Genomic DNA, 24,116 nt, shown 5'->3' with positions numbered 1-24,116 from the left:
CTAATTGTGGTATAGGAGACGAAGTAGTGACTTCATTATCAAACAGCAGATGTTTAGATACATGTACTGAAATGCGGTTAAAAAATACCCCTAATGAAAGGCCTCAAGGATCCACTTTGAGTAAATTTATCCTCAAAGGAGAACCCGTCTTAGTCAGCAAGGTGCCATAGATGGTGCTGCCTTGTTATAGCATGTCCATAATGCGTGAAAGTGACATAGGGTATGTGGAATGAGCCCGAGGCTAAAGGGTCTCTAAATCATCACAATAAAAATGGTATTTTACAAGGTGTCTCGCCTCTAAAGATAAATGGATGGCCATATATCACCCATAATTCCTGACCAGAGGTGATGACTGGTTCAAATTATGTGAGAAAAGTGAATGAACAGTACTGTCATGTGCCTCAAAACTACCGGTACCTCCAAGGTGATTGAGCGATGCACTTAACCTTTGACAGTGCCCCTGTTTCTAAAAGATGTTTGGTAGTCTTTGGCTGTAGTGAAGCTGCACTATTTAGTATTTTAATATTATCAAAGAATGAAAGTACGTGACAAACCCACAGAGAATTATTATCCAGCTCTGCAGCTCCCATAGAGCATTCTAGTGTCTTTCAGCAAATTGTTTTGTTTTTATGGCATACCGTTTTATCAACTGTTTCCAGCCACAGCAGGCAGATTTCAGTGAAAAAGCTCTGACAGTACACAACCTGCTCAGCACCAAGTGCCAGATAAATGAAGTCAGCAACAAGCTGAGGAACATAGTGGAGCAAGATATTTTTCTCAGAGGTAGAGGTGGAGGTAGAGGTAGACAGAGATAGATTGAATATTGGACTTAACTCACCAGCAAGTGGGAGAACCAGATACACTAAAGGTTTTTATGCCTTTGCCGTGTTAGGTGAGGGGTTATGCTCAAAGTTGCTCAAACAGTTGCTCAAACTTATTTTCAAAAATGTATGTGTTTTGAAAGAAATGTCCTTTACACAGACAGACAGTTATTCATTTCACCAGTGCTGTGACCTGTCAAATGTCATGTCATGAAAAGGGGCATGTTGAATGTTTTTACCGTTATGGTTCAATACTATCCAAAAAGGGAAAAAAAAAAGAAACAAAGGGATGTGGAAAAATGTATTGTTTTTTTCAGTTGTAATATTATTCATTAAGTTGTTCAATTTTATAGAAGCACATTACACTTTTACTGTTATTTATTCTATTATTGTTCTACTGATCTCTGTTTAACCCTTGTGCTCCCGTTATAATCCCGTTGCAGATTATAAGAAAGGTTGGTTTTTTTTTCTAAAAAGTGCTATAAAAATATTATATGTGAATATTTTTTTTCACTTTCACTGCATTAAATCTTTTGACCAACTTCAGTCCTAATCATAACTATCACATTTTCTTAAATAATTTTAACCCTTTAATGCCATTTTGGGAATATGAACCCACATTTTTCTCAGAGGACTGAAGGGCCACATTCAGACTTCCCCCAGAGAAATATGCTCTTCATTTTTGCTGAAGAACTGAGGAGTCACGCAGGCTATGTGCATTTATAGGTTTGCTGCAACAGCACCTGAGTAAACATGCTGCACTGAAAACCAAAATGAAAAAAGACTTTGCTTTGGTAATTGAGTGCTTCTTTGACCTTTTGATTTTGATGGACTCTCTTTTTCGTTTTTCTTTTTTGTTTGTTTTACAAGTATAGTAGTGTGTGTGGGGCTCTGTTGTGTGTGTGTGTGTGTGTGTGTGTGTGTGTGTGTGTGTGTCTATTGTGGGTGGGGGTGGGGCATAAGAAAGAGAGGGAGAGAGATGGGAATGTGCAAAATGTGACGAGCAAAATAGTTTCCCTGTGCGCGCACACACACACACGCGCACACACAATAACAGTCTCAATACACACACAACACGTTTACATCAATACCAACAGACACAGTCTGTGTTGGTAACTGAGTGCTTCTTTGATCTTTGACCTTTTGATTCTGTGTGTGTGTGTGTGTGTGTGTGTGTGTGTGTGTGTGTGTTGGAGGCGTGGGAGTCTGTGGGCATAAGAAAGAGACATCATATACATCAACATCAATACCAATAGACCCAGACCATTTTAGTTGCAATCATGTGCTCTATTGCCAAGCAATAGTCGGAAATGCAACAGAAAAAGGGCCTCTGTGAAACAGTATGGAATGGAACCTGCAGCCATATAATGAAAAATGACGTCATATGATGGATAATTGTTTTATTTTCTATTTTTTTCAAGTCATAAACTTCGATTGAAAAGGTTGTCATATGTAAAACATTGTTTTATGCTAAAAATTATAATAGGATCAAAACTTTATGTTATAATGGGAGTCAATGGTGCAAAAAATGTCTGAAGGGTGTAAGAGTGTTTCTACACAGTGTATTATAGTCCTATTATTAGATCCAAGGCTGGAATTTTAAAATTTGATAAAAAAATTAAACTTACTTACTACCATTAACACAGGCAAAAGTATTATTTTTAATTTAAAATACAAAAAATGTACAGAGGGGAGCACAGGGGTTAAAAACATTATTTTTATTTATTTATTTATTTATTTGTTGGCTAGCAGTGGTCCTGGTTGTACAGTGGAGTGCATATTACATCATTGAATAATAAAACAATTATGATCAATGTTGCATTGCAGTATATGCAACAGCCTACATAATACATGTTATATGTTATATGTTGAAAATGATTCAGACTGAAATCAAACTCTTGAATCTTTCAAACAGTAATGTTGTCATGGTAACCTGATGTTTACTATCAAATATTAATTACCCCATTGTAAATGACTGTTGACATTAGCTAGCTCAACTTACAATCACCAGCTCGACCAAAACATCTACAAACAGCAACATGTTTTCTCTCGTAAGTGCTTTTCCCTCACTTTGTCATGTCATGTTTTGTTTCCTCTGACTCAGCGGTTTTACAGCAGTCCTAAAATCACTGCGCGTCACTCGCCTAGCACTCAGCCAAACTAGCGAGCTATCTAGCCGCTACTGCTCACTTTAAATCTCTTAAACTGCTAATGCCTGTCAGCTGAAGTTTTGTCACAGTGAAATGAACGTGAACAGTGTTTCAAACTGGATAAATATTTGACCTCTGCTGTCAGTTAGCTCACAGTTAGCCCTAAAATCACTTCACGTGCCTAGCGCTAAGCTAAAGTAGCTAAGCTAAATTTACAGCAACACAATAAAAAAAATCACATTAAATTCAAACGTGTGATTCAAGATTGAAATAAAACTCTTAAATCATGAATCTTTGGAACAGTAATATTGTTTATTTTCTCATAATTATCCCATTCTAAACCACTGTTGACATTTTCACCACAGCCACATTTCTTCTCTGTGCCTTTCTCATGTTGTGTTTTCGTGCTCCGATGAGCTCATTTTACTTACAGCTGTCCTGAAATCACTCCGCTAGCAGCTCATGTGGACATATTCACAGAATACAAACAGTGAAACACTTCTGTGCTATGAGTACTTTCAGTTCTTTATTTTGTACGTGCAATCACTCATAATTTCATTCATCATTCAATGCCGGACTTGTGTTGTTATAGTGCAGTATTGTTATTAGGGCTCTAAATTAACTTTTTTGATCACCAGCCAATGTGGCTGGTAAGTTTCTGAAGTTACCAGCCAATGAGAATTTCCACTAGCCACATTTTTTTCCCGTGCAAAAAAGACTATGTCAGATTATGAGAGTAACTGAATTCATTCATTCATTCATTTTATTAACCAAAGGTTTAAATTAATCTTACAATAAAGTTGGGAATTTAAGTACATACAAAAATTATCCCAACATTTCATTACTCATTAACCCTTACATACTATTCAGGGTCTAATATGACACATTTTTTGTACATAATAATAATCAACTACGTAGCATATTTGCACATGTAGAACCATGTTTAGAAGAACATACACAGGGAAAATGTCCAAATCTGAGCAAGTAAACAAAGTCTGGCGGAAGCCTGTTTGACCAGTGAGAGCACGAGCTGTGCGTGTTCCCATAGAAACCGCGAACACGCGTCCCGCGAAATAGATGGTAAAGGGCCTCATTTGTCACCGGCCAAGCTGGCTAGTGAGTTTTTTTTAATACACGCCAAAATGTATTTTCACCCGCATTTGGCGGGTGTTAATTTAGAGCCCTGATTGTTATGTATGCTCGAGTGAAGGATCCGATATGTATAAATAATGAATGAAAGAACATATTTGTGTGTAGCCATGTAGATTATTCGTTTTCTGTGTGCTCAGGTTTTTATCCATGAAGGGATGATCCACAGCCTGTATTGTTATGCTGTACAGTATATTGTTATTGTCTCTTTCTTTGTCACCTCCCTCCAAAACATCTTGCACTTGAACCTCATCACGTCTCGTTTTAAGGGAGAGGAACAGCCAGACATGGTTCAAAACCCAAACTCCGTCCCTAGGGATGAAGAATATTTGCCCTACCCAGCCGTGGCCCCCGTGGTGTTCTTTGGCTTAAAACAGACCACAAGACCCCGTAACTGGTGTCTGAAAGTTGCCTGCAGCTTATATCCTTCATTATTGCTAGAAGTCTATCATTGTCTGACGCCTGGTAAGATTAAATATGTGTGATAATTGACCAGGTCAAGGATTTCATGCTTGTGGTGTGGTCACATTGTGTCTGCCTTAGAGAGATTTTAACTGTGCTCTTGACAAAGTGTTGGATAGATCACTCAAATTCAAACAACTTATGAACAAACTAGAAACACTCTCACTGATTAACTATGTGAGGGATCTACGCTTAATTGAATTTTTAAGAACCAAACAAAAAGGAATATTCTTGTTATTCAAGCTCATATACAAGCTCATTACTTTTAAATTTCTGTGGAACTGCTGTTCAAGTCAAAAACTGCTGCTATAACAGTTTAGTAATTAGCGATCATGTAACAGTATGTATGGAAGTCTTAGCCTGATAAAACACTGTATGAATTTGGCTGACCGTATTTTTATTAGTCTAATCTGGTGCTTCTATCATAGAATCTGTTGTGTGTTGACGATTCATTTTATGGCTATGACGTTTTGACTTAACATCTTCTTTCACGTGGTTGGATTATGGATCCAGACTGATGGCGCTGCTCAGCTGTGCCAACATGTGCATGTACGAGACCTGTAAGGAGCCCTCAAACCTACTTACGGTTAGTGTGATCTGCACTCTGTACCTGCACATTCATTGTGTGATGAACACAGTTTGAGTTCAACACTGTGGCTATGATTACATATGTTAGCATTAGCATTGTTTCTGCTGTATGTTTAACTGTATTATTTTCATTGGCCTGTCCAGATCTTGGAGCGTGTAACATTCAGCTTCTTCATGGTGGAGATGCTCATGAAGATGGTGGCCCTGGGAGTCTTTGGCCATCAAGAAAGTTACCTAAGCAACAACTGGAACAAGTTTGAAGTCCTAACCAACTCTTTGCAGTTAGTATCCCGCAGTGCCTTACCCTCATGCAGACCACAGCAGTCCAACCTTACAAAACATCCTAAGATAACATGAAGTATTAGATTGTGTGTACATTTCCAATTGAAAAATGAAAGAATACGAAATAAAATTGCCTGTTTCTGTCCCTTCAGTGTGGTAGATTATTTTCTGGCTTTCTTCGGCATCAACTGGCAGATCTATAAACTGCTGGAGCCAATGCGTCTGATTGGTAGACTACCGGGTAAGTATTTGGTGAGAAAGATGCTCGACAGAGAATTTAAAGAAATTTGAGCATAATTTAAATTCTTGCTCCAACTAATGATTTGTTTTAGTTTAGACAAAATATTGAATCTTTATGAAGAAAGTATTTGTTCCCTGTATCCATCAAGATGAACACTTTCATTCATATTATTCATTATAAACATTTTTTAACAGTACTGCAGTATTATTTCTGTGTAACAGAACACTGCTGTCAGTAACAGACTATGACTACGGGTAATAGCGACCAATAATGAAATCTCCCGTCTCTCTCATAACCAACATTCATCTCGGAGGAAAATAAATAATTGAGTCAATAAGATAAAAATAAATTATTATTAATAATAATAATAAATATATATATACATTCACAAGCTTTTAAACATTGTTTTATGTCACATTTTCATTGTTGCAGTCCAGTCCATATAAGCAGTTTTTCTAATTCTATGCGGGAAGTACAATGTATCCATAAGTCCATTCAACAATCATTTACTTTTCATCAGACTTTCTAAACATGCTTCCAGCTTCTCAAATCAGATTTGAATCATTTAAATGTATTTGTAATGACGGCAGATGAATCCAGAATGTAAAGAATCATGAGTTGCAGTCAGAGTGGTTTAAAACCTGCAGCTACAACAGTCCCATCCTGTTGTTACATCAATGCATGAGTCCTAATAAGATCATGTCACTTTAAATACTGAATACACTTTACTTAAGTAACGTTTTAATGCAGGACTTTTACTTGTAATGGTGTATTTAACAGTGCAGTATAAGTACTTTTACTTAAAAGATAAAGGACCTGAATACTTCCACCACTGAAATGCACATCAGGACTGTGTGTTCAGTTTCAGGGTAGAAATGAAAAAATGTTAGACTGAAAACGAAAAACACTAACATGCAGAAAGATTGTGCTGCAGGAGAAAATATAATAACAATCATTTTGACTGTAATGTTACAATGTTACAGCGGAGAACCAATACCCTTTCACCTCAGGAAGGGGTAACGGAACACGACGCGGTGCTGCGCGTTCCTGGAGGCATCCAGGTGAGGTGGACGAGGAAGAAGAAAGGCGATCTGAAGCCACGTGTTCTCTTTAATGATTTCATTATACATATATAAACCAAAAAATACTGATACTATCTTTATTAAATTGTTATATGTGTAAATAGGATATGTATATGTTGCATATGAGTGTGATTTGAATCCACATCGGTGCTATCAATTGAATGAATTTGACATTTTATATGTTGATCTTTGTTTTATTGTTATTGTAAACAACATGCATATGTTGTATGTGACACTGTTGTATTGATCGTTTTATACTGATTGTTTTGAGCGGTTGTACAAACTGCTGGTGTTGATTTTATTTGAATAAAATGATTTGGAGATATTTAATTTTCTAGTAATTATTTTCTTGTTCAAAGTTTAAAGTCTTGCTCTATGATTAGACCTCTGCTCAGGTTGAAGCTGGGCAGAACCATACCGGGCATCACACAGTCACTGGACTCTATGGACCAATGAGAATGGTACGATCCACACACCTGGTGCAATAAGGATCACAGGAGAGTGAGGAAGATCTCAGTCAAACACAGAACTATTCATCCAAAATAAGTGACATTACCTGGGACCTGATCCCCACAACAGACCAACACACACATGTAGGGTTAAAATGCTGTTCGACAAGCTTCGATCAACAACAGACATGTCCGATCAGCGACAGGTAAACAGCTGGGCACATACCATAAACGTGAACTATGTAGGGTGTGAGGAACATTTTGTTTGTCAACGATAAATCTATGCAGTCCTGCAGTATTTCACAACATATTCTGATTTCTAAAACATGCATAATGCAAAGTTGCACAATGTTGACGTGCCTTCTTTTGAGTTCTGGACTGGAAGACACTCGTGCACACAGAGATCATATATCGGTTTTGATTTTGTACGTTTGTCTATATGTATCATTACTGCCAACAATAAAATAAGAAACAGCTGCACTGGCAAAGACATGGCTCACAAGTGAGGTCAGGTGGTGTGTAGACAGTCAACTCACAGAGGACACCTAGTGGGCAGGTGTTGTAGCAACAAACCTGGAGGAGGGAGAAGGTACATGTGTTGGCATGACAACCTGAGAAAAAGTCAAAATATTTATGAAATGTACAAAATTAGCATCAAAAAGTTGAATTTTGATTGTAAAAAGTTGTGGATCCTATCCCATCACACTGCTCAGAACCTGTTCAGACGTGTTATCTTGTGTCCAGATGGATCCAGACGGCGCCTGGAACCAGCCGAGTTTAACTGCAGTTCACATCTGGCATTCAAATGTGTCTAAAATAGGTCTCGAGTGAAATATCAATTTGATTGAATGATTTAGATTGCGTAATGTCAGTTCTGGAATTCCATACAGTTAACTTGTGTGACCAGCTGGATCAAGGGTTATAGCAACGCAAAGAAAGGAGGCCACACAGACTCAAAATGCACGAGAGAGTGAGGAACTCACCGAACCCAAAAAAGATAATCGTGATGTTTGTCAATAGCTGTGAGTGTGTGATACGAGGGTAAGTGATCGTGTGGTGTGGCAATAAAGAAGCATGGAGCCAAAGTAAGGGAAGATAGTCCAACAGAGACGCCCCAGCACAGATGTTACAGGTTTGTGCAAGCTGTATGGCAAACACAGCAGAACAAGAGTGGGTGTGTTGTCAGGCTGGGAGATGTGAACAAAACAGTTGCAATTAACAACTAACAACTGGCCTGGGCTGCTTTCAATCACGTAGAACAGAGGGAGGGTGGAAGGGATAGTATTTCATCCAGCAAGTAAAAACCCAAAAACTGAACAAAGCTTACTGAGGACATCCAGAGGATGAAAAACTCATTCAGTTTTTGTTTTTTCATTATGCTTCATCAGTGCTAGAGACGCAGCATTTAGTTGGATCATCACATGAGATTACAGTAACATGTTCAAACGTGTTAGCACTACAGCAAAAAGGTTCTGGGTTCAAACCCTCCACTTAGCTGGGGCCTTTTTTGTTGAGGAGTTTGTAAATGGGGCTTTGTGGAGTCTGCATGTTCTCCCCGGTTCTCTCCAGGTTCTCCGACTTCCTCCCACAGTCCAAAGACATGCAGGTTATTCAGTGACCCGTAGGAGAGAATGTGAGTGTCAATGGTTGTTTGTCCAGGGTGTACCCCACCTCTCGCCCAGTGTTAGCTGGGACTGGCTACTGGTAAGGATAAGTATTCAGGGAAAATGAATGAATGACATGGCGGTAACCAATGCCACAGATATAATGTCCATATTTCATACAGTCTATGGTCCGGCTCGGTTTAGAGAGATCAAAGTTTATCGTTCCATTCTTGGCTCGAAACTAAAAATTGAAATATATAAATATTAAATCCAAACGCTGACTGGAGATGAAGAACTCACCAATATTGTCTCTTGACATGTATTTTCTTTCATTTGCCTATCTTTATCACTGAAAATGTCATTTTTCAGCACGTGAAATAAGAGAGAAGCGATGCTGTGTCACCACAGTGGTTAGTTCATTTTGTTTGTGTGCTTTGTCAGGAGCTGTCAGATACGCTTTCACACTGTGAGGCCACCATGCTTCCCCTTTTTCTGTTATCTGAGTTTGTCAGAAATATGAATTTAACTTTGAGTAAGGGTTGAATACACGGATAGTTTATATAATATACAAGTAATCTGTGTCATAGAATTGAGGTATAAGTGTTCAATCAAACAAGTGTAATGTACATTATTATGACCCAAAGGGGTCAATGTCACAAAATTAAACACATGAATGTTTTTTGTGCTATTTAATGGTGTAAAACCACCATAATATCGATAATAATAATTTTACACTGTGCATTGTTTATTTAATAACTAATAGGTTATATCACAGACGATTGACCTTTTCTATTTTTTCAATGTTTATTCAGCGTGACGGAACAATACAATCAGATATACAAAATGCTTTATAATGTGTAACAAAATAAGGTATGTATGTTGTCAAAGTGGAAATGAGTGTAACTTTAGCAGACTTCCCTTGACATCATACACATAGAAATAAAAGAAAAAAAGAGTTTGTCGCTATGGTGACATAAGTACAAGAATAGCAAAAAACAAAAACAAACTGATGGAATTGTGAAAGTACAAACAGTATCATGTCTATCATGTCATAATGCAATGCTGTACGCCATGATGTTATAACTAACTACTTAGAATGTTTGAAGATATTTAAGATATTAACATAAGTTTTCAGCAATCGGCAGATATTGTTACGCTTTAATCATAATATGTGAAATGTAACTTAAGTTCAATAACAGTGTACAGATGAGAACTCACAGCAGTTATTCAGGTTATAGGATGAAAAATCACAGTACAACCCTGATTCTAAAAAAGATGTGTAAAATGTAAATAAAAGCAGAATATATCAAAATTACACGTACAAAATAAAGTTTATTTGTTTGAACAGTAAATATGTTGTCTTTCTACGTAATTCAGCGGAATAGAGGTTAAACAAGGATTTGTTTCCCAGCTGTGTTAGAATCAGGATTTGTAATTAACAAAATTCATTATTATTTTTCATTTTAATATTGCGATGGTATTGTTATTTTTATACATGTGCTGTACAGGTGCCTGTGATTTCTTGTAAACAGTTTGGTTAGGTTTTTTTTTTTTTTTTTTTAAGTGTACTTCTTCTTTTTTGCCTTTTTAAGAGGAACTTCAGATTTAGGCAGAAATATTTCATTAGTTCTATATTTTGGGCTTATCTCTGCATGTAACAAGTTGTACTCTAAACAGATATATGTTTTGGTAGGCAGGACATATTGTATAATGTAGGATCCTAGAGTCAGGATATTTCAGCCTTTGCTGCTTTGATTTTTTATTTTTTAAAGCTCTGCCCAGCAGCATCCCATCTAGCTCTCTATATAGCTGGAGAATGACTCTCCACAAAACTCTAGCACCATGTGAAAAAGCATAAAGAAAAAATAAAATATGTGAACTTGTGCCTTGTCCAGGGTCTACCACGCCTTTCCAGTGTCAGCTGGGATTGGCTCCAGCCACTCCAGGATAAGCAGTCACAGGAAATGGAAAATATGTTAATACTGATGATAACTTGCTAATGTTTGTCAGAAGGTTTCTGCACTGAAACTTATGTACAGCTAGGACAAAGTAAGAAAGATGCTGCTCTATCATTGGCATTGGACCACTGCCGTGTTATGCAGTGAAAGACGACATGTGGTTGGAGACCTCTGAAGACACATGAACTGAAACACAAACATCAGATGTTGCGCGTGACGTGCGGACACTGTAGATGTACTTTTTGCTGAAGCACCATAGGTCCAACATTATTTGCCGGAAGTGGCTCCTGAACTTCACCCCGATGAAGGCATAGAGAATTGGATTGAGACAGCAGTGGAGGTAGGCGATGCTCCTGGAGATGGCTAGAACTCTGAGCTTGATCTGTTCTGCCTCACAACTCCTCTCTTTAAAAAGAGACATAGTGTGGTTAAGCAGAGCTGCATTGTAGGGAAGGTGGCACATGATGAAAACCACAACTACTGCCAAAACTACACGGATGGCCTTGTGCCTTTGGTTGTTGCTCTGTGCTCTCAGCAACGTGCACAAGATGCTGGAGTAGCAGAACACCATCATCAACAGAGGCAGCAGGAAGCCAATGGCCATTTGAAGACTGGGAACCAGCACCTTCATTAACTTTGCTGTTTCAGTCTTGTTGAAAGTTAGCTGACACATAGTGACAGGCTTTGAAGACCCGAGATTCATGTCTTCAGAGATCTCAGTGTAAATAAGTGTGGGCAGAGTTAAAAATACTGCAAACACCCAAACAACTAAGCAGATGAGATAGCTGTAGATCAGAGTGTGTGAGCGAGCTCCGAAGGATCTTCTAGCTTGAACTATGGCCACATAACGATCACCGCTGATGCACGCAAGCAGTAGCATGCCACTGTAGAGGTTGATACTGTAGACTGACCTCAGCATCTTGCAAACTACGGGGCCCTGTAACCAATTGTGTTGCTCATTGTAGATGATAAACGGCAAAGCTACCACAAAGATCAGGTCTGCCACAGCCACGTTGAAGAGAAAGACATCTGTCATCGTCTTGGTTCTCTTGTAGAATATGTAGGTGATGATTACAAGAGCGTTGCCGATCAGGCCGAAGGCACAGATGATGGAGTGGATGTAAGTTTGGGTGATGACCGCCATAGGGTCGGGGCTGAAGTTACAGAACCCATCATCTGGGTAATCTTCTGTATTATAATCATAGTCCACAGTCGATGAATCCATGTTTTAATCTGGAGAAAAAAAAGATAATCAGAATCAGAATCAGAAATACTTTAATAATCCCAGGGGGAAATTATTTTTGTTACAATACTCCAGGAATCAATTAAGAACAAATATAGATATATATATATATTATATATATATAATTATTATTATATATTATATATATATATATATATATATATATATTATATATATATATATATAATTATTATATATATAAGTATATAAAGTATATAAAAGATCAAATGTCCACTGACAAATGCAAAAGTAATTGTCCATGTTAGTGTCAGATTACAGAAGGGGGTGTATCTGACTCACTGAATCACTCAATTTATACCAAACAGCAAATAACTGAAGAATTACAGCTACACAGGCACATGTCCGAGGGAAATATTGTACGTTTTACTCCACCACATTTCTGTGCCTGCTCACTACTAGTAAACTTACACATTAGGATATTACATTTAAACTTATAGACTAGAATGTTATGATGTGTTTTACTATTTAATGACTCACTGAACAAAGAATTTACAATTGGCTGCAAATAACAGCAATATTATTTGAAGTATATTATATAGTCATATAACACATATTCAGTAGTTATATTATATGATATTATACAGTAATAATATACATTTGTAAAACTTTTGATACTATAAATACATTTAGTTTATACATGCTTTGACTTTCTTTACAAGAAATGCACTGCTGCAAGTAGAAATCCTGCACTGATACTTAAGTGCTTGCATCAAAGTACCAAAAGTAAAACAGAATCATATATGTTATGGGATTAATATGTTTAATGTTAAATAATTTTATATACTGCTGGAGAGCTTAATCTATAATTTTACATTATTTATTTTTTGATTATATTATGAATCAATAATTAATAATCACAAAGTAAATTGGAATTGGTCTCTAATTGGCTCTAAAATGTGAAAGTACACATATAAAGTAGCATAAAAATGAATTTCTAATAAGGTAAAATACGCCATAAGTATTATGGTATTTCTACATTCACTGAAGTAAAAGATATGAATACTTATGGCTTTATTTGAGGCAACTAATATTTTTATTCTTTAACAGATCAGTAATAGGAAAAAAATCTAGGCACAACATTTTCCTAAAGTGCAAAGTTTGCACCCTGCATGGGCTGTGTAAAACTCACATAAGAGTTTTTTTCTGTGTTTACAGGATAAAAGTCAGTGTTCTAGTTTAGCTTTTCCTCTGGTCGTGAATGACCCATTTTCAGTCTCATTAGACAGAACTAGTGAACGCATGCAAAGATTCTGCAGGTGGCTGCACTTTGTGCTTCGTCTGATCTTAGATTCTGATAAGATCGTCATCTGCACAGATCACGGTATCACTGAGAATTAGAATGTATGTAGAAAGGTTACGTAACAAGGTCAGTAAACTGAGTGGTACATAATAATGAATAAGAAATCATAGCGTTACAGCAAATGCAGAACTGTAATAATACCATCATTTCTCATTTATGCAAATAGTAGCATGCAAAGAACTTCTTCAAAAAGGTTCCTTCTTCTTTAAAAAAACAACAAAACAGATATGACTTTTGCTCGTTTCAGAATTCTCACTTCTCACAAAACACAAGAAGTAGAATTATATATAGTATGGTGTTGACGAGCAAGGTTTCAGGTTGTGCACATATATGTTTTATGTAAGATAACAGAATAGCAAAAATACAATACACTGTTTCCATGTTTTTACAGAACTTAGAGTTCTGTAAAAGTGTTCCATGCGTGTCAGAAGAAGTTTAGTCCCACTTTTAAATGCTCCGTAATATTTGATTGCATATATTATTCCTGTTTTATCTTTTTTCCCACTACAATTGCTTGTGTTGCTGTAACAAATTTGAATTTCCACTACAGGAGTTCAATAAAGGTAATATAAAGGTAAATGTATAATTTTATGTTGTTTTAATTCATATACATAAACACATTAAAACAGTGTGCAGTTTTAAAACTAAAAGAAAGAATCAAGAACACAATTTAGTGCTTTTTTTGTGCTTATATTTCTGTTTAGAACGTACATACCTTGCAGAATGATGCAGGTCCTCTCTCAGATAATTTCTTTATCCTCTTGGTGTGATGTCGTGGAGTTAAGAGACAATCTTTCTATCAAAGAGCGTCCGCCACTTATGAACAAAACTCAAGCGTGTGGGCTTTTTGTCACAATTACAGTACGCTTAAAAAAATTTCAAAAGAAGAAGATAAAGCCAAAACCACATTCACGCCGCTCTGCTGCTGAGTGAGTACAGTGCTTCACTGATCCTCCTACTTTTTATTTCACACTCATCTGTGTCTGCTGCCCACCTTTGTACACAGATCCTTCAAAGACTGTATGATTCTGTATGCAGGGACATTCCCTGTGCATGCTCATGCACATTTAGAGGTTACTTTTTGCTTTGAAAAAACAATGATTTATAGCAAGATTCAAGCTGGGAAAAAAACAAGTCAATCTGAAGGAAAACAAGTCTGCTCACAGAGAATCTTATTCATATCATCAGTGAAATTCCAGTTTTACAAACCACCAACTGAAAGTTTACCTCCCTGCCACACTTTTGCTTTCTGTCTTTGAATATACCAACACACTACACACAGAAACTAGACAAGACTTTTTATGTCATGCATCAAACCTCAAACCTCAGCACCAGTTTTACTGAGAAATGTTTTTCTCTACTTACTTTTTATGTGCCATCTTTGGTCGTTTTACTTTCCGGTTTTATGTTTTAACATTGTATTATTGTATAATCCTTATTCAGCTTAATGTATTCTTAATTTTCTTCACTAAAACAACAATTACATGTCTTTTTTTGGAGCTCTAGTACCAGTAAAAGATTTGGACATACCTTCTCATTTAATGGTTTTTCTTTATTTCTATTTCATTTTACACTGCAGATCTAAGATCACTTAGAGGTAGTGCTCACATCAACTACTGTAGTAATTCATGTTATTTACAGAGTTTACAGAGTTCAAGTAGCACACATGTCAGTATCAACTGTTCAGAGGAGACTGTGTGAATCAGACCTTTGTGGTCAGACTACTGCAAAGAAATCATGACTGAGGAAAATCAACAAGAAGGAGAAGAGAACTGGTTGGGCTAGTGGAAATCTGTATTTTGATTTGATGAGTCATAATTTGAGACTTTTGACACAGAGAAAGTGAATGGATCTGCATGTGTGGTTCCAACCATAAAGCATGGAAGGAGGAGGTGTAATGGTGTGGGGGTGCTTTGCTGGTAAAACTTTTGGTGGTTTATTGAGAATTTAAAATTCTGCAGTGACATGTCATCCCATCATGCCATGGTTTGAGCTTAGTTGGATCATCTTTTTTTTTTTTGAGGACTTTATTTATATTCAGTGTCATACATATGTCAACATATGACAACAAATCAACCCTACCCACCCACCCCACGCAAGGCCAAAGAACAGCGTAAAAAAAAAACGGGGTAAAGTATATGTAGACACACTCACATCATCATACTGTACACACCTCCAGGCTCTGTAAGACCGAGAAGGATGGTGACTGAGTGCTGCATAACATGACCTGACCTCAACAATCGCCCAATCTAAACCCAGTTTAAATGGTTTGGGATGAGTTGTACCACAGGGTGAAGAAAAAACACTGAATGAGAAGGTGTCTCCGAACTGTATTTTTGTTTTTGCCAGGCTAGTTTGAAAAGAAGTACATATGGATGAGACTGTAATACAAATACAAGCCAGCAGATAGAGCTGTTATTTCAGTGAAACATGGATAGTATTAGTGACTGACAGACTGACAAAAAAATAAAATAAAATAAAGAAAAATACATCACAGCTGAAAGTTATGGACATAATGCTGCATGTGCAGTGGAGGGTAGAAACACTTTGCCTAAAGTTTAATAATATACGCCTAATGAGATATGAATACATAACCTACATTAGGTAAATAAAGTAATAAATGTCTGTGCCATTTAAAAATGCTGCACATAAATTTCATGGCTTATGATGTAACTTACTGTGAAAATGACAAAGAAATTAACTGGCAGCCACTGAGGAGCCATTAACTGTCATCACAGTCATCAAGTCAAATCATCACCGTATTTTAACTGTGATTTTATTTACAGTAGTAGGCTACTGTATTTTTTGTTAAGCAGTTATCTACCGTGGGGGGCGCTAAAATCACAAACATTTTTCTATGTACTGTATTCTTTAACAATGTGTGTAAAAGTGTGTAAATAAACTCAGGTTACTGAAATGCTGTGTGTTGTGTTTCCTGCTACAGCAAAGAAATAAAAAGTCTGGTAAGTGATTGCAAAATAAGGAAGTAACCCTGATTATCATAACTGCGAACTGACATCTTTGAATGTCCTGCGGGAAAATTTTTATGGCATTAGCTCTTTAGAGAAAGACATACACTTAACCACCACACCCATATAAGAATATGAAAGTATTGTAATTACACAGTATGCAAAGGAGTAGGTCTAAATTAGGAAAGTAAATCTGCTTTCAAAATAAAACTTTTTTAGTAAAAGGAAGTAATCCTTTTTATTCCTTTTTCTCACACTCACTTCCTTAAAACTCTTCATCTGAGTCATATTTATTTGTATATTCATTGGATAGCACAAATATGTTCTAATACATTTCATACTGAGGGAGAAAATTGGAGCATTGTTCTGACTGAATACTTGGAATATATGGATATGTAAAAAAAAGAGCAAGCAATCAAATTATGTAAGCTTTGTAATTAATAGACAAAATATTTACTGATTAATCAATTAATTGAAAAAAATATGTATCTTAATATATGTATTTGTCATTTTATTTGTTTTAGCACATTTTTTTAAATTAAAAGATAAATAAGTAAAGAGCAATTTCATAGAGAAAAATGTTGAAAAAATGTCGTCCATTTCTCTCCTATTTCATTTGTAAATAACAATGAAAGAAAAATCAGTATTTTATATGAATATATAATTGTTTAACTGTTTAAATCAAATGACATCATTCCACACCATTAAATAATTAATGTTTTTTTTTATTGGTGATCAGCATTTCAGTTATCAGTTAGTAAGAAAATAAGTAAGAATACATATGAAAAAATTAATTGAATGGTGAGGAAGAAGGAAATAAATTAATAATAGACTAAAATAAATAATATAACATATAAAGGGAGGTAGTGGAGAAAGAATATTACTAATATTAAGGACAATAGATAAGTAAATAAAGCATGCTCGGTGTGTACAATATAAAATAAGATAATGAAAACAATAATAAGTAAATGGATAAATAAAGGGCACTTTATTTTGAAGGCAACGGGCGGAAGTGTTGTTGTTTTCACGCGGTCACTGTGCTGCTACACCTTTCTTCTACCTGACGGCGCGCGCCACCGGTGTGGGCAAGTCCAAACCTCCAACCCGCTCTGCAGGTTATCCCGGTGAATCACTCCTGCAGCGGCTACAAGTGGAACAGCTCGCCGTGTTTTCACCGTCCTGTCCAGGACTTCTTTTCTTTGCACAGACACGATGAGCAAATCCAGCACGCTGAAAGTGAAGAACTTTTTTAAACTCAAATCCCCTGAGAAGGAGAGCAAGGAGCGGAAAGCCTCGGCCTCCCTCAGAGATGGAGAAGATACCGCCAACCCCAGAGACAAGTCGCAGACTTTACCGACGAGCCCCGGTGCGCTCAGCCCGGGAGACGGCGTCACGTTGGCCGAAAACATTTGTCCCGTTTCCCCGAAAGAGAAGAAGAAAAAGAAGCTGCTGTCGTTCAGGCTGAAAAAGAAGAAACCCAAACCCGGAGTAGGTGATGGAGGAGGAGAGGTGTTCTTCCCCGAGACCGATGAACTGGACAGCTTCATGAGCCACAGGTGAGAAAACATTTGATCTGTTTATGAGGTCATGGGTGAGTTCAGCATATTGATATTTAAACTGAATCAGCTCACAGAGTCAATATGAACCTCCTCTTTATTATGACCACTGTAACAATGTTATTTTTAAAGTCACTTTAAACTAAAAGCACCACAGTCTTCTATTTGATCAAATATATACATAATGTGAGTGAAACACAAAATTAAACAAAAACGATACATTTTCTGATACATAATTATAAGTCAGTTATTAATGAAGCCATTGAGACCCCTGGAAACTCCCATAGGGGACCCCTGGTAGTCCTTAAACCCCACTTTGGTGCACCTTTTTTTTTCTGAGGGAATAGAAACAAGAGAACTCACAGAGCAACTTTTCCCCCCAGGCACTAACTGTGGCATTGATCTATCACTGAGCTAGTTTAGTCATGTATTTGTTGGTAGCAACTTTGAAAATACAGTACAGACTGTCACACTGAACACACACACACAGTTTTCACACTTCATAAATGTAGTTTTAGATCTGCAGATGTGTCCAGGTGTAGACCTCGTGTTGCCCACCCCCCACTGCCCATATGATCATAATAAGGATAAGTGGTTCTAGAAAATGGATGGATACAGATTAGGTCTCCACTCTGAACCTAAAGACTGAACCTCTGTTTAGGTGCCCTTGGGTGAGGTGTTTGACCCTCACACACCCCTTTTCATCCTTACTCACTGATGGAAACGTGGAGAACTGCGTGACTGCGGAGCTGTAAATATCCGCGCTGAGTCACTCTTCCCTGGATAAATTAAAGATTCAAGAATAAATCGGTTAACCTCGAGTGGTCACAATAATGATAGAGGAGTTTCCAGTTCTTTATTTATCTCGGAGATTTCCAGTCCCTTCTTTTATTTTTCTTCATAAATTCATTCAGATCCATATCGTCCTGCGTTCAGACCAGGTCATTGTTGATCTGTTTGCTCTGACTCAGGTGTTGCTGTCACATGTTTTCAGATTCGCCTACATTGACAGACGCTGTTTTGATATGAGTAAGGCAAACGCTGCATAACCTTTAATGCTGAAATGACAAACCTGCTGTGCAGCTATGGCACACATCCCGTTTCACTTCTGAGAAAAGAGCAATGATTATGCTTTCCCAGCTCATGAACACATGGTCGGGTGTAATGATGAACTCAGCAGTCGCATGCATTTGTTTGGAATCTGCTGTGATGAACATTTCCATTAGATTGGGAACTTTGAAGTTGAATATTGCATCTCTTTTATAGATAAAAATCATTTTCATATGACTGCTTGTGGTGGTGGTTAGGCTGCTAGGGGCAGAAGAACTGTGGACGCATAACCCTGACATATTAAATGTCTTATGAGGTTGCCATGTTAAATTGTTGGCAAACAACTGCCCACTTACACATCCAACAGATGTGGTGAAACACTGTCACGCCATCCTCACGGGCCCTGACGAACAACTGCAGTGGCGTGATGTGCATTTCAACAGTGCAACAGAATTGATAAAGTTGTGTAACAAACATTCAGTCTTTTTATAACCTCAAAACCAACAATGAACTCAATCCACTGAATGTCTGTGGACTAATCTCGGGGTCAGATATGATGCTGCATATCCGGAGATACTGTCAAAGATTAGAACATGCTGTATATACCATGGACGCTCTCCTTTCAGTATCTCTGGTTGTGTTAGCAGAGGCACGCCTCAGTGGGAGCACGTATGGACAGATGTGAGGCAAAGATAGGTGCATGAAGTCAAAGGGACAGGTGCATGCCCACGTTCTTAAAGCATCAGGAAGTTATTTATTGTATTTGGGCTCGCTCAACAACACAGTCAGCTGTTGGAGGTGCACAGCAGTGGCTGAGATACTCAGCTGGTAGACGGCATGATGTCCCACTATAAAACAGAAAAAACAACATTCTTCCACAAACTCTCTTTCCTTGAAACCACATTCATAACATTCACTGACTCAAGCGTAGTTCAGTCATGTGACGTGCGACCTATTAGTTTGTTTTCCGTAAAAGGTTCAGCTGCACCGAGTGATTCTGTCACTTACAGTGAACAAAGCAGATTGAGATAAGAGGTAAGAGTCGGGCTTTCAGTGCAGTGTCAAGGAATGGCAACAAAGCAGGAAAAGGAGCATTGCATTGTTGAGCGCTCACCTGTTTACCATTTTACAGGTTTGTTACCGTTCCCCTGAAGGGCATAACACCTGCACAAGAGGTAAAAAAAACCAAAAAGAAACTCTCCTCTAACTGGGAGCACTACAGAAAATCTCAGATGAACATTTAATATCCAAGAATTCACATTATGGGCACTACCAGTATCCAGTGTGTCCTGTTCCATCTTTTTATTCACGCATTTTAAGACAGCAAACCTCTATGTGTGGTCTTTATCACTGTCTTTCATGGCCTGCTGAGTCAGTTTGTACAATGTTGGGCAAACATACAACGCTTGGACCGTTAAGGCGTATGCCCTATATTCTGTACATATGATACAACGCTGTATAGCTTATCAGTGTTGTGCAAAGAATGAGAACACTTGAACGCTTGAACTTGAACTTTGAGGCATGTTTGTTCTGTCTTGTTAATATGACAGAAGTGAATTATGTCACATTTCTAGGTCCTGTGACTTTTCTGGAATCTAACCAGCATAGCAGGAACTGTTGAAACTCACTGAATATGCTGAGGGATTAAAAAGAATTTGAGTTTGGGGCGTTTGTTTGAGTTATGATTTGTAAAAATGCATGTAGTCTGTAGTGTGTGTGTGATAAATCTTTCCATTTCACTAGGCAGCTTTAACCACAGTAGGTGGAAGTTCGTGTAGAGCTCCTAAATAATCTAATCTAGCAGACTACAACGTGTCACAGCAGGGGTTGCACTAATTTATAGATAATCCTTAAAGTGAGGTCGTGGAGTTTGAAAGTGAACAAGTCAGCATTTTTGTAGTTCCATAACAGTGCAGGAGTTAATAATAAATCACTCTTAATACCACCACTCATACCTTACTTACTTTTGATTGGTTTAAACATGAATCAGAAATATGGTGATCTTACTTTGAGATTATCTTGTAATTTTTCTATTTTTATTGTGCCCACGCTTAATTCATGTCTGTTAAGATTATTCTGATGCATATTGTGCTTTCTGACATACAGTAGATTTGTCTCACACTATTATTATACTACTATTCAGATTACATACCCGCACAGCAACTCTGATAAACTGTCAAACTGTAAAAATTCTTACCACACTCAAAAAGTTTGTTTCTCATTGAACTGCTTGTGACTTGTAAGTAAACTTCAACAACAACAAAAACTTCTTTTTATGTTTAGTTTAATTCAATAATTTAATTTAATTTGAATTTTCCTTGTTGCCAACAGTGTTGACTTTCTGTATGCCCTTGCAGCTTTAGTCATTTTTCATTTAATAAAAGAAGTTCACAAATAAAAAAAAAAAAAACTGATTGAAAAGTATCTGGAGTTTCTGGAAACTTTAGTTTCGAAGACTAAAAGGTGTCTTACCTTTTAGTCTCTGTTAAGAACACATTATGGTTATTTAGTTCCTTTCACATTCGTTGTAACCCTGCTGCCTCATGGTATGCATGGTATACACACTGGATTCGTTGACGGATGTGAACTCCACAGGTCCTGTTCGTTTTCTGTCGAGAGCAGATCATCTATCATCTGTCTCATGATAGATTTGCCACGGCAAGTTGTGACTCTTCTGTATCCAGTGCAGTGCAGCTTTTACAAAGCCAGTAAACAGTCTTACCTTCACTGATAATCTACACCAGTTGTGTCAAATCCAAAATGTTTTCTCACATTTATTAGATGGAGTGTCATAATCACAAAGATACAGTGTTAATATGCCAGATTGGTGTTGGTGCCGATACTGGCCATGTTAAGTGGATCAGATAGCGACCACGAAGTTACACATAAAGTATGTTTTATAAATAAAATAAAAAAATTAAATTAAAAGTTTTTAGCCAAGTTGCACTGGTTCAGTCATGGTGGGCTGCTGACCCAACTTTAGTTCTAGTACCACAGGGTAACCAAGCAGACTCAGCTCTGATTTTTTTGTTCCAGTTTTAAGGATTTTGAATGATTCTCTCTTTTAGTTTGGCAGAAATAGAATACAGTAGCAGCACAAAGACACTTGGAAGTGAAAGTCTTTATCTTAAACGATCTTATTTCTTAATCTTACCTAACTACTTATCAGCAAACCGTCTTATTACAGTAACATAAGATAGAACACACAAAGGATGCAGCAGTACTGGGCTGTTGAACATGTTTTTCTCAGAGGCCGAACCTGTGTTGTCAGATTTGGATACTCAGGCTGACCATAAAGTGAAAGTGTTTGTGTGCATAACATGGTCTATGAAGCTGGTGACGGGCTGACCTGAGCTGTGGTACTGTACAGCCTACACATCTGTCCACACCTGCTCATTCACATGCAAACAAGACAAGACAGGTTTTCAACAAACAATTAGAAAAATGATGTTTGTCCTGGTGCTGAAAAGGACTTACAGGTAGCCTACAGCATTTGTATAGCGTTTGTTCCATACTGCATAAATTGTATGTTTCCTGCAACAACAGGGTGAATTCAAGAAGACAAAATCCCACTGTACAGCATTTGAAGATAAAAAGGGAACAGGATGGGCAGGGCTTTTCTTAGCTCTCTGTGAGAAGTTGTAAAACATTGTTTGAAGCTGGTAATCACGAGGAAGGGAAAAAATATGATAATATTCAATAATGGAGTAGAACGGGGTCATGAGGTTGGCAAGACCTGACTTTAGTGCGGAAGACAAAGCCAGTACAGACACTGTTCTTTTAACATGAATAAAATGTGTTCAGTCATGTTCTTTATCTTTCAGACCTCCCTTTGGTTGTCATCCAGTTCAGGTTTCTCTCTGCAGGAATGCACTTAACCAGTCATCGACTAGTAGCACATTTTTTTCTGGTTAGATTGATAATGCAATGACTCACTGCTGTAGCTGTTTATGGCAACACACCTTTAAGGACTGAGAGGAGAAGGGCGCAAGGGTGGGGTAGAGAAGGCATGTGCTGCAGGCAGGGATGGGAGAGAAAACACTTGAAGTCTGTCTGAAGGATGTGCAGGGAGCATGTTATGAAAAACTGCATTTTTATGTTTTGACTGTTGAGCTGGAAACTGGTTTGTAGGTTGAGAAGTAGCTGCAAATAAAAAACTAGTCAGTTTATTTGCCCCATGTGTCGTGCATCTGATCGGTTGGGATATATCACAACTACTTATGAACTAGTCAATAAGTTACATGTAGAGGTTGTTAGGTTTGTTCTGACTTAATGAACATTCTGAGGAATGTCTTTCGTCCTTGGACCAATTCCCATAATGATTGACGGGCGCAACTAAACAAGATTCTCCTCTGACATAATATCTTTTCTTCCTTCTACTTAATTGTCGTTGATAGATGTGTTTATGGCCCTACTAGAAAGGTATTTAAACTGTACCCAATGTTGAACAACGACAAGACCTTCCATACTTCCTTTAGTGAATTTCTGTAGTACACTGTGATATACTTCCTGGTACTAATTTTAGCAGGCTGATTTGAATATTTGAATATTGAGGTATTGACCACAGACCCTTCAGCTCCAGTAGTTTCCTCGGCTTCCATCTTCGCGATCCCAATGGTCACGTCCCTTCCGCTACACTGAGAGCAAGAAGCGTCCATAGTTTCACACTCAGAAGTTGACAGTGTAAGTGTAAGTATGGAAGTACGGAAAATTGGCACAACATATGTGACAACGCATGATAATGTCAGCCACTTTGGTTCAGAGGGAAATATTTCAGTATCAAAGGAATCTAGCGTCTACATCTATGGGTACATTGCAGACATTGCTAATTCAGCATTTTTAATGGTGCTAATTTGCCGAAATGTAAACATGAGGGTTAAAATTGAAGCCCGTAGCCCATGTAGCCCATAGCTAACTCACTGACTCCATGGCAACATTATACCTATTGTTTACATCCCCATGGTGGGAATTGTTGGTTCTCTGTAAATACAAAATTATATATTATAAAATTATAAAGAGTACAGCCTAGACTTGCTCTATATGGAAAGTGTCATGAGATAACTTCTTGTGAATTGGTGCTATATAAAAATAAAGTTGAATTGAAACCTCCAAACTATTGGGAGTCAGGGATGATAGGTGGGACCAGGGCCGGTCTTAGCTATGGGCAATGTGGGCGGCCGCCCAGAGCGCA

At 37.6% G+C, this 24,116-nt stretch overlaps 3 protein-coding genes across 5 annotated transcripts in view; 2 read left to right on the top strand and 1 right to left on the bottom strand.

Moving 5' to 3' along the window:
* Positions 1-2,731: 2,731 nt before the first annotated feature.
* LOC109139632 (voltage-dependent T-type calcium channel subunit alpha-1I) lies at positions 2,732-7,468 on the top strand. Of its 2 annotated transcripts, XM_027275139.1 has the most exons (7): positions 2,732-2,872; positions 4,390-4,541; positions 5,075-5,168; positions 5,315-5,451; positions 5,605-5,693; positions 6,677-6,754; positions 7,159-7,468. In XM_027275139.1, exons 1-7 carry the CDS (start codon positions 2,861-2,863, stop codon positions 7,173-7,175), a joined length of 579 nt encoding a protein of 192 aa, XP_027130940.1. In that variant the 5' UTR covers positions 2,732-2,860; the 3' UTR covers positions 7,176-7,468. The 2 variants fall into 2 exon arrangements, with proteins under 2 accessions (XP_027130940.1, XP_027130939.1); XM_027275138.1 differs by lacking the exon at positions 7,159-7,468 and having other exon boundaries at positions 2,734-2,872; positions 6,677-7,091.
* A 2,178-nt stretch (positions 7,469-9,646) lies between these two features.
* Positions 9,647-14,251, bottom strand: ccr6b (chemokine (C-C motif) receptor 6b). Its single transcript, XM_010743803.3, has 2 exons — positions 14,066-14,251; positions 9,647-12,019 (listed from the first exon to the last, which is right to left on the bottom strand). Exon 2 carries the CDS (start codon positions 12,009-12,011, stop codon positions 10,923-10,925), a length of 1,089 nt encoding a protein of 362 aa, XP_010742105.3. The 5' UTR covers positions 12,012-12,019; positions 14,066-14,251; the 3' UTR covers positions 9,647-10,922.
* A 3,089-nt stretch (positions 14,252-17,340) lies between these two features.
* The window catches only part of crybg1a (crystallin beta-gamma domain containing 1a), a 37,571-nt gene continuing 30,795 nt past the window's right edge, over positions 17,341-24,116 (top strand). For both annotated transcript variants that reach the window (XM_027274892.1, XM_027274891.1), the window contains exon 1: positions 17,341-17,875. In XM_027274892.1, the coding sequence (XP_027130693.1) occupies positions 17,532-17,875 (344 nt within the window). In that variant the 5' untranslated portion in view covers positions 17,341-17,531. The remainder of the gene's footprint in view (positions 17,876-24,116) is intronic.

This window comes from Larimichthys crocea, chromosome XXIV (genome assembly GCF_000972845.2).
Source record: "Larimichthys crocea isolate SSNF chromosome XXIV, L_crocea_2.0, whole genome shotgun sequence".
Classification (NCBI taxonomy): domain Eukaryota; kingdom Metazoa; phylum Chordata; class Actinopteri; family Sciaenidae; genus Larimichthys; species Larimichthys crocea.
This window is presented reverse-complemented; position numbering and strand designations above follow the sequence as displayed.